At 37.7% G+C, this 11920-nt stretch overlaps 1 protein-coding gene across 1 annotated transcript in view; it reads left to right on the forward strand.

Annotated features, from left to right (window-relative positions):
- The window catches only part of LAMA2 (laminin subunit alpha 2), a 528196-nt gene that overhangs the window by 340495 nt on the left and 175781 nt on the right, over positions 1–11920 (forward strand). The window contains exon 21 of the mRNA XM_070733489.1: positions 4179–4359. Within this exon, the coding sequence (XP_070589590.1) occupies positions 4179–4359 (181 nt within the window). The remainder of the gene's footprint in view (positions 1–4178; positions 4360–11920) is intronic.

Here is an 11920-nt window from a genome sequence, read left to right on the forward strand (position 1 = left end):
TTGAAATATGGTTTCCAGAATTCTTGCTAATGTTTGCCAAATATCTCTGTCAAAATGTTGGAATGTCAGGGAAGCGTCCCTTTGTAGGTGATGCAAACAAAAACAAATCTTATTGGAAATCATTTGTGGCAACATTTGCTTGGTTTTATAAGTAAAAATAAATAAATGCTTTTTAGAATAGAAAATACAGTAGTACCTCTAGATACGAGCTACTCCACATTCGAGTATTCCAAGTTACGAGCCGCGACGCGAGCGAAATTTCTGTTCGACACCTGAGCTCAAATTTGGGATACGAGCCGAGCTTCCACTAGGTGGCGCAAGAACCTCCTTGCTTCCGGTTATCTCGGCGCGAAAAACAAAGTCTAAAGACATTCGTTCGAGATGCGAGTTGATCGACTTACGAGCTTGGGTCTGGAACGAATTAAACTCGTATGTCGAGGTACCACTGTATGATGTAATAGTAATATGAGTGGGCCTGAGATTTAGCTCTACAAATCTTTGTTATTTCTGGCTTTTATTCTCATGTTATCTACTATTCTGACATTTCGTATATATTCACTTCTTGTTTTCTTCCCTTCTTCCTCTTCAAAAGTCCACTTACTTTTGGGCTCCAGAAAAGCAGTTCTGCATTCCATGTGGTTGCAATCCAGTAGGATCTATGTCCTTGAACTGTGATGTGACAGGGAGATGTATTTGTAAATCAGGATTTGCTGGTAAACGGTGTGAACTGAGCAGGCAGGTGTATATCCGAAAGGGAAGCCATCGAATTCTCAACAAACGAAAGTGCCCCGTCAAAAATGGGGCTCTCCCACTGCAAGTGGGTGTCGAAGGGGTGCTTTCAAGTCTTCTGCTGTGGTAATAAAACATGATACATTCAGCATGCATTGCATTTTGGCATGTGTTTGTGGGAAATACTGCATTAACAACCAATTTAAAACCCTGAAAAGAAAATGAATGTCCTGTCAACTTTCAAAACAAGACTGAGGAAATTATAATGATGGAAGAGCTGGGGTGGCACAGTGGTTAGAGTGCAGCACTTCAACTACTTCAGCTAGGTGCTATCTGTAGTTCAACAGTTCAAATCCCACCACTGACTCAAGGTTGACTCCTCATTCCATCCTTCCAAGGTGGGTAAGATGAGGATCCAGCTTGTTGGAGGCAAGATGCTGATTCTGTAAACCACTTAGAGAGGGCTGTAAAAGCAGTATGAAGCGGTATATAAATCTAAATTCTATTGCTATTATAACCTTCTGGAAACAGATCCTCCACCCAAATGTTTAAGGAATTCCTTCTATAAACACACCACAACAATACTTTTAAAATTAATATTCAGTGTAGCCAATTTTAGTCATAAAAGTTAACACCATTAATACACAAAGAAATTTTAAAAAAAGTTTTCTCAAGTAATCTAATACGATTGCTTTTTTTTTCTTTAAAAATATGAAGGAGGTTATTTCCTACTTTTGAGAAATTGGACACATGTTAACAAAATGGCTGCCACTTTATTATCACAAAAATTGGTAAGATGCTCCCCAAAGAGTGTTTTAGGCCAGTAGTTCCTCAGCCATGGGAATGTGAAGATGTGTGTATTTCAATTCCCATAACTTCCCAGACGGTTGATAAAGTTGAGAGATGCTGCTGTGGAGTCATGTAAGATGTAAAATGGGATAGAGGCAGGTGCTTTGTTTTTCAGCTTGTCAGCTTTCCATTTACTTTTACATCTTCATGTTAAAATATTGTAGCAGAAATCAAGGAATGGGGAATAGGGAATCTGATGAACCCTAAATGAACTCTCTGATCTGATCTGCCCCTGCACTACGTAGATATAGGCAGATTCTTCTGATTCCCTTCGTCAGCCATTGCTTCTGCTGACCTTTTGTCGCAAGTAACACGAACGGACATTTTCGTTCACTGCCAGATGCATTTATATGCTTTTCTGCATTATATTTTTTAAGCACTTGAAGCGATCTAAGGCATAGGAAGCTACAAGTCAGAAAATACAATTTTCTTTGGTTTAGCAGAATCTGTGTTAAAAGAAACTGCATTTCTGGTCAATGGGCCACAATTTCCTGATACCAAACCAAGAGTTTAAAGGTGCCCAAGGGAATTCCTTGGCTTTGTATTTTGAATGGCAGATCTTGCTATAGCTTCACTTTGCAATGGAACTCAGTGGAACTGCAATGGAACTCTCTTTAATATAGAAGATGCTGGTTGTATCATGTGTGCTGTGGGATAGAGAGAAAATGCTACTCTAGATGTATTTCCAAAACTTCTTGGGTTGAAACTCTCTTTAATATAGAAGATGCTGGTTGTATCATGTGTGTTGTGGGATGGAGAGAAAATGCTACTCTAGATGTAGTTCCAAATCTTCTTGGGTTTCATCTTTGGAACTGAGCTTGTTTTGAATGTAAGATAGGTAGTCCTCAATTTACGATCACAATGGAGCCTAAAATTTCAGTTGCTAAGTGAGACATTTGTTAAATGAATTTTGTCCCATTTTACGACCATCCTTTGCTATAGCTGTTAAGTGAATCACTCCAGTTAAGTTAGTAACATAGTTGTTAAGTGAATATGGCTTCCCCAGTGATTTTGCTTCTCAGAAGATCGCAAAAGGTCATCACATGACCCCGGGACTCTACACACCTCATAAATGTGAACCAATTGCCAAGCATCCAAATTTTGATCTTGTGACTTTGGGGGGGGGGGGGGGTGCAGCAGTCATAAATGTGAAAAACAAGCATGTCACATTTTTCAGTAACTTTGAAAAATCACTAAATTAACTGTTGCAAATTGACGACTATCTGTATTAAAAAGAAGATGAAATGTATTAGATTATTTACTACCTTCCCATGAACACAGTGGATAAAACATAGTTTTAGTTAACAGGTGCAGAGGTATTTAAAAAATGGATTTTCAGCAGTTCTCCATAAATATGATTTAAAATGTGATCTGTCATCCACACAGGTCCTAAAACTAGATAAAGGGAATCCAATTAAACAAATAAGTCAAAAACATTGTACTTGCTCATTGATTTATTGAGGAAAATGATCCAAAATGTTCTCTCTCTCTCTCTCTCTCTCTCTCCCTCCCTTTGCCCTCTCATATGTGTTTGTGTTTATTGTTTATTTACTGCATAAGTGTGTGAACCTCTAGGATTATTGGTTCATTTAAAAAGGAAATTCATACAAGGGGAACTAGAATCTTGTAGCAAAGAATTTTATTTTAAATTCTTATTTTCAGCCTTTAAACAGGACTTACAATCCAACTATTTATTTAAAATTGCATGCTGACTATGCCTGACTTCATTGAGTTATTCTGAATTACTCTTGAGAGTGTTCAACTTTGGTTTTATCTCTTTGCTTCTTTCTTTCTTTCCTTCTTTCTTTCTTTCTTTTTCTCCCCCTCTCTCTTTCTCTTGCATTTTTCTGCATCATGAGAAGAGATAAGAGGGTAACATAACAGTATTTAATTAAGCTTTAATTACTTCAGTGAAGCTTTTCCTCTCACTGCTAAATATAGCAATCGTCCCAGTATACTGAAAACAAGAAATGTCTATAAAATGTGCATGTTTATTGTTTTAACTTGGCTTTCTATCAAGAAATAGATTCAGGCTTTACCTGGATGATCAGGATGCCAATTAAGATCGAATAAGAGTCTGATGGACTCTTGTGGACTGGTGCATGTTTTTGTGCTTTGATTGAGTCCTTGTAATGGTAATTCAGGGAGCTATTGCAAATACTGGCTACATTTTACACAAGATATGGGCATCTTTATACAATATTTTTACTGTAACATAATTTTTTTAAAAGAAGAAAAGATATGCTTTTGCATTGCGATATTTAACCAGGATATAGTAATGAGACCATGTACATATTTGAGTTCATAAAATTCAAAATGGATTGATCTGAATTTCACATTTGGACATTTGCAAATGTATTTTAGGCTGGTTGTATACAACTTTAAAATACATAAAATATGAATGTGGCATCATTTGGCTGTAAATGGAACTGGGAATGTTTATCTGTTCTAATTTATTTTGGTTGTCCAAGTTAGAAAAGAAAAGTAGTCACTCCTTTCTACCTTTATGTAGCTTTTTTCAAACCTGTGTATCCCTCTCTCTTTTCTAGCCCCTTGTTTTTATTTTTGCTAACTGGTTTTCCCTGTCTCTACTATGACAGTCTGGTACCTTTGGTGTGCAGTCATCAAGAGGATGCCTCCCTTGCAATTGTAATTCATTTGGATCAAAATCATTTGACTGTGATGAGACCGGACAATGCCACTGTCAACCAGGTGTTGGAGGAAAGAAATGTGACCATTGTGCTCATGGATTTTATGGTTTTGATGAAGGAGGATGCACCCGTACGTATATGTTCAAGTTTTCATTTCATAGCTTTTGGGGAGAGAAAGGGTTTTTCAATACGGTCTTACAATGGGCATCATTTTTACTATGGAATTTAACTGTAGGCAAAATTGGTTTTACATAGGAAAGATTTTAATTTTATTTGAAAACTTGGACAAAGTATTTTCAGACATGCAAGATTATTATAACATTTTAAAAAGCAAATAAAACCTCTGCAATTAAACTATATAACTATTAAGGAGACATCGTATTATTTAGGGCAAAATGTGGGCATGAGAAGTTTTAAACAATGGAAAGAGTTGTATAGTGATTCTATGCGCAGGTTGCTGAGTTAGGTAGAATAGAAAGGAGAACATAATGTCTAAGCAAGGTATGATTAGTTTGGGCTCCCTTTGAAAGAATTCAGATGTTTCAGTTATATTAAGTGTGTTGAATATAATGTTCAATATTCTTAACAGTATGCCATTCGTTGAAATTATTTCCTTTGCTCGGAAATTATTTCTTTTGCAGTTTACATTTTCTAATACCTACTGTAAAATAGAATAAAAGTCCACTTTATGTTAGAGTTATTATTTAAAAATAATTGCTACATTTATCCGGCTCTGACGTACATTGTTGACGTATGATCCTACTTTAGAACTAAGGATGCTCAACAAATTAGATCTTAAGACATTGTAATATGAACTACTGTATCCCAAGCTGATGTTCAGATCAGAATATAATTATCAGTGTGATGAACCTTTCTAAACTGATTTTTAAAAAGTGCTTCAAAACTCACTCAATTGTTAATTTGTTGTTTTTTGTTCATTAACACAAAAATTGTTTCTTTTAAGGTTACCTTATTAAAGAACAAAAAAATTTGAAAATAAAGAAGGTTAACAAAGTGGACAGTGCTGATTTAATAAATAGCAAATAAGGGTTGTGCTCTCGTAAGATGAAAAGAACTTTTTCCAAGGATCCAAGTGCATATTAAATTACTAATTTTAATATATAGATATGTTATGCACTTTTAAATTCTGATTATAAATCCTTTTATTAGACAAAGCACTAAAAATACATATATTAAAAAACAGCAAAAGTGAACTGAGGAAGGGAAAAAAAAGGAGCCACTGTATTTAAAAAATTCTTCCTCACCCCTATGGGATGGTATGTGATTTCCTCCATCTCAGGTTCTCCACCTGAGGTCTGGAAGTTTGAGAGTATTGTGCAAGATATTAGCTGATCCCAAAATTTGACGTGGTTCTGGGATCTGTTGGAGCCACTCTCCAAGTTTCAGAGCCACAGCCTTGACTGCTCCTACTAGCGTTGCAACCACTTTGGTCTTTGCTTTCTGCATCCTTCAGGCCTTAAAATTATTCCAGTTCCTCATACTTATTCCTGAAGATGCTATTACTTGGCACAACCTCATTTATCATCACTGCTATTATTTGGTCCTTGTCTACTGCCTTGATATTTAGTGTATTGGCCAGTAACTGCCTGTCCATCTGGGTCTGGAAGTCACACAGGATTTTAGCTTCTTATTCTCCACCACCTTCTGTGACATCTCTCTTCTTGATTTCTCGAGGTTCTAATCCAGAGTTCCCCAACCTTTCTGGGTTGGTGGTCTAGAGCAAGGGGGGGAAGAGGGGATGATTTTGTGGGAGGAGTAGGTATGTATGTGCACAAGTACCTGCATTCTGCGAGGTGACACTCGTGTGAGTGGTCCTGGCTGCAGGTGTAGAGGTGTATGCACCAGCCAGCCACACAAATGGCCTGGTGGCAATTAGCTCACAGCCTGTTACTGATTGGGGACCCTTGTTCTAGCCCATATATTATGCAAATATTCCTGTACACAATACCTGCTACTTGGTTGTGCCACATACAGGGTGCATTCCAAAAGTAATGCAATTTTTTTAAAAGTAATTTATTGGACAGATTTGCACAAACATTTAAAATTCTTCAAAGTACTGTCCTTGGGCCTCTACACATTTTTTCCAGCGACTCTGCCATGACCGGTACATGCCCTGGATGGTGTCTTCGGGGACCTCTTGCAAGGTCTTCATCAAAACTGATTGGATCTCTTCTATGGACGAAAAACGCGCCTTGCCACAACGTGGTATGAGTCCACAAGTTCCTGGCCAAACACCAGGTGCCAACACTGCCCCACTCCCCCTATAGTCCTGACGTCACCCCAGCAGACTTCTTTTTGTTCCCAGCCCTGAAAGGAATGCATTTTTCATCCATAGAAGAGATCCAATCAGCCGTGACAAAGACCTTGCAAGAGGTCCCTGAAGATGCCTTCCAGGGCGCGTACCGGTCATGGCAGAGTCACTGGAAAAAATGTGTAGAGGCCCAAGGACAGTACTTTGAAGAATTTAAAGTGTTTGTGCAAATCTGTTCAATTACTTTAAAATTACTTTAAAAAAATTACTTTAAAAAAAATAATTGCATTACTTTTGGAACGCAGCCTGTATGATGCTCCTTCCTGCATCTTATATTGTACCCTGCCACTATGGCTTGGATTGTCTCTGAGGTCTCTCTGTACAGTCTGCACTTCGAGTCTTGTTTAGTGTGATAGATCTCTGCTCCTATAGATTGGCTGCTTAGTGCTTTGTTCTTGTACTTTTATGATCCATGCCTCAGTGCTATTTTTTAGTCCAGGCATTTCTAGCCACTGGTGGGATTTTCCTAATGTCAGACATCTCAGTGATCTGATTATAGTACAGTGATCCCTCGATTATCGCGAGGGTTCCGTTCCAAGACCCCTCGCGATAATCGATTTTTCGCGATGTAGGGTTGCGGAAGTAAAAACACCATCTGCGCATGCGCGCCCTTTTTTCATGGCCACGCATGCGCAGATGGTGGAGTTTGCGTGGGCGGTGGGGAAGACCCAGGGAAGGTTCCTTCGGCCGCCCAGCAGCTGATCTGCTCGGTAGCGCAGCAGCAGCGAGCAGACGAAGATCGGGGTTTCCCCGCCGCCCACGCAAAGGGGAAACCCCGATTTGGCTCCTCGCTGCTGCTGCGCTACCGAGCAGATCAGCTGCTGGGCGGCCGAACGCTGATGCCCCCGCTCGCCCGCCGCCCGCCCGCCGCCCGCCAGCAAGAGGGGGAGAGATAGAGAAAGAGAGAGAAGGAAAGAAAGAGATGAGAGAGGGAGGAAGAGAGTGTGAGAGAGGAAGAAGCAAGATAGAGAAAGAGAGAGAGAAAGAAAGATGAGAAAAGAAGGAAGAGAGACGTCATCGGGTGGAAAAATCGCGATATAGCGTTTCGCGAAGAACGAGATCGCGAAAATCGAGGGATCACTGTATATCCTATGAAGGATATTATTTTGCTATGCTACATCTTCTTTAGGAAAATTGATCCAATCTTCAAACTTCTAAATTTACAGAGGAATAATTGTGCACCTAAATTATTTTCTCCAGTGCCACTCTCAACTAAAAGAATTCACACAAACTTCATGTATTGACTAAATGTGTTCTGGATCGGTCGTTTTTTGAAAAAAATAAATAAATACAATTTATGAGAAAAAAATATGTGAAATAATGAAGAAAAAATATTAAATGAGTACATTTCCATGAGTCCAATGGTATTGGGCGGCATAGAAGTCTATTAAATTAAATTAAATTAAATATTGGGGAAAGTATGTATAAAAATTAGAGGATAACAGAGGGGAGGAAGGGACCTTGGAGGTCTTCTAGTCCAACCCTCTTCTCAGGTAGGAAACCCTATGCCATTTCAGACAAATAGCTTGTCCAATAGCTTCTTAAAAACTTTCATTAGTGAAGCATTCAAAACTTCTGGAGTCAACCCCTCAAATATTGAAATAGAACACTGCTATCGTGTCATTAAACTAAATGCAAGCATTAGGAGAATTTTTTTTTATTTGTTAAAATGTAGCCAGTTGAGAAAATAAAACAAAAACAAAAACAGCTTCACGAATGAATCTGACGTACATCAGAATTGAACAAATCCATGGATCTGTATTTAGAGCACAATCCTATATGCTGAGCCATATGTTATTTTTAGTGATGTTTATACATATGGATGGAAAGCTTATTAAACAAGGAGCCTGAATGCCTACTCAGAATTAAATAAAATTGAATTAAATGGGACCTTCTCTACCTTGCATATGCAATTGCAATCTAAATTAAAACTTGGCTGAACTTCCCTGGTTCTTTGAAGTCTATCTTCAAAACATCAAATAGGGCTCCTCCTATTCAAATTGTTCTATGTTCAATTCTTTTGTCATAACACTGAGTAATGAGAATCCCCCTCCTGATTATTCTGGAGGATGACAGTAGCCTCATAGCTATTTAGGGAGAACTTAGTGTGATCCTTCTGTTAACTAGTGCAAATGCTGGCTGGGGAATTCTGGGAGTTGAAGTCCAGATATCTTCAAGTTGCCAAGGTTGGGAAACACTGAACTAGTGGAAAGCAAATTTTGTTGGTGAGATAAATGCATTTTAAGATTTCTGCAGATAATATCCAGAGCCATGACTCAATTCTTGTAGAGACCTTGTGAAGGAAGAGTGGACCTATAAAGATGTGTTTATTGTCATGTAAATGTTCAAGCATGACAGTCTTTGATAAGAATAAGAGGTCATTTCTTGGGTTCACTAAAAAGAAACACATGAAATGAAAAATAAATGATAAATCTAGTTTTAAAGAACTTAGTATAAAAGGAGATTGAACAAGCGCACAAGTGATTTGTCTTTTTTTTTTTTTTTTTTGCAGTATTTGCAGGTCTGTAGAGCTGGTTTTTGTTGTTATGAAAACTTTCTATAACAATTTGTCACTGATTGAATGACCCTTTTTGATCCATCAACCTCCATTATTTTCATATGATATACTGATGGAAATAAATGATGCACTAAAAGTTAATGAATGCATCTTAAATGGTACATTGGCAATACTGACAAAAATAATCATGAGCAGAATGGGTAGCACTATTCTGTACAAAATGGACAAAAATGGCACAGTCCTAATAGGTTCTAACTGCAATATACAATCTTTTCCATTTTCTTTCCTGGTGAACAATGTATGCTTTTGAGAAACATTCCTTGGACTCTGATAAAGTTCACACAAAAGACCTTGAATGAATATGATAATTGTGTATTCCTAGATATTCTCTATACGATCAGGAGAAATGGTTCGTACAGTTGTGCTTATTTTAAAGCCAGTCTTGTTATGCTTCCTTTGTATGACGTAGAATTAAAAAATAAGATTTCTTTTTCTTTTTATCTTGCCAGGTAATGTTTTTTTTTAAAGTAAATTAAAATTAAAGTAAAATAATGAACAGAGCAAGCATTATGAATATGAGCTTCATACTGAAAGATAAATATGAAAACATATTGAGCCTAGTATAGAAATGTTCTTGCAAAAAAATGAATTCTGTGTCAAGCTGTGCGCACAAGGATTATCTTTGTTTTATCTGCCAAAGTGCAATTTATATTTTGAAAGAAAAAAATGTGGACTTTAATGTCAGTCTTCCCCCAGCTTGTTGTAGCACTCACAATATGAGTTGAAAATGATAACATTGGTTCTTCAGTGTATGGTATGGATGTACAGCACATTCTGGCTCAGGATCCGACTGTGAGGAATTTCATCACTGCATTGATCATGTTTGTGCCTAGTAGAGGAATATCTGTGGGATTCTTGGTGCTCTATGGTGGCTTATTAACCAACTTTGTGACATCATCATACTGGCTTTTAAAACTCTCTCTCTCTCTCTCTCTCTCTCTCTCTCTCTCTCTCTCTCTCTCTCTCTCTCTCTCTCTCTCTCATGATGGCGAATGAGTATCAGTACATTACACCGCACAACTGGTCACCACATTACAAAAAAGATGTCAAGACTTTGGAAAATGTCTTAATCTAAAGGGATGATTAAGGGCCTAGAGACAACCCCCCCCTGCTCCTGTCATCAGTTGTGTCCATCAAGGCAACACTCTTCATACTCTTCATAAACAATCTTTGTGATCATATTATAAGCAACTGTGTTCTCTTTGCTGATGATGTTAAACTATTTAATAGCGAAATGCTGCTACCAGTGAAGGGCTACCAAAATTTTTACTACCACACTGTGGCCGTGGCTTATGCAGGGCACCCTGCATTTTCTTTCAACATCTTTTAGTGCAAATTGGGTGCTCTGAAGTGGAGCTCAATTTTTGCTACCTCACTGCGTCCCCCCAGCCCCCCCCCCCCCCGCATTCAGGCAGTAGCCCACCCCTGGCTGCGACCCTTCAAAAAGACCTTGATTGTGTAGCAGAAAAGTCAAACAACTGACAACTTCTAATTTCAACCAACAAATGCTCTGTCTTAGACACTGGCAAAAAGAATCACAAAATACAAACTTGGAGATGACCCTCACTTTGTCAAAGACTTTGGAGCACTCATATCCAATGACCTAAGTGCTAGAGTCCACTGTACCAACATTACTAAGAGTTGTTAATCTAATCTTACCTAGTTTATTCTCTGGCAATATTATACTGCTAACCAGAGTTTACAAAACATTTGTTAGACCAATTCTGGAATACTGTACACCTCACCTGTCTGGAACCTACATTGTATGTCAGACATTAATACAATCGAGAGAGTCTAGAAATATTTCACAAGAAGAGTCCTTCACTCCTCCACTCGCCACAAAATACCTTATTCCATCAAAGTTGAAATACTGGGATTAGTCAATTTACAAATATGTCGCCTCCAATCTGATCTAAATGTAGTTCATAAAATCATATACCAAAAGGTCCTTCCTGTTAATGACTACTTCACCTTCAACTACAGCAATACACGAGCACATAATAGATTCAAATTAAATGTAAACTGTTCTAAACTCAACTGCAGAAAATAGGACTTCAGCAATAGTGCATTCCAATGCATTTCTTGACTCTGTGGTTTCTTCTCCAAACCCCAAAATCTTTAACCTTAGATTGTCTATCGTCGGCCTCTCCCCGTTTCTAAGGGGTCTGAAAGGGGTGTGCATAAGTGCACTACCATCCCTGTCCGACTGTCCTATTGTCCTCTTTATTATTACTTTTTACTTAAATTTATACAAACTACTACTATCCTATACTGTACATGTATGACAAATAAATTGAAATAAATACAGCAAGACAGAACCATCCTGGGCATCTTTTTTCACAGAGAAATGTACAGTTATATTAATTCCAATAGCCTTGAAAAAATATGCATTTGATATTAGAACTAAGTAGCAATTCTTTATTCAGTGAGGACCCATCTGATAATGAGTTTACAAATGGAATTTTATTTTTAAAGTTAATTGTGTTTTCAGTCATGAAATAGTGCCTGATGTCCCAATTTAAATATATAAAACTGTGGAGACTGATGATTCAAACTGTTATATCTTGCAAAAACAAATATGATTAAAGGTAGAGAAAAGAGAGAATTGGATTAGTTCGGCAGATTTGGTCGACAATTTTAAAATATTATTTGTCCATTAGTTTCCTCGATTCTGCCTCACATATTAATATATTGCCAGTTTTAAAACTCCATAACAAGAAAAAAATAAAATAGATACTGGGTTCCAACCTAAGATAATAATTTTGGTGGGTTTTTAAAAAA

This window comes from Erythrolamprus reginae, chromosome 1, assembly GCF_031021105.1.
Source record: "Erythrolamprus reginae isolate rEryReg1 chromosome 1, rEryReg1.hap1, whole genome shotgun sequence".
Taxonomy (NCBI): domain Eukaryota; kingdom Metazoa; phylum Chordata; class Lepidosauria; order Squamata; family Dipsadidae; genus Erythrolamprus; species Erythrolamprus reginae.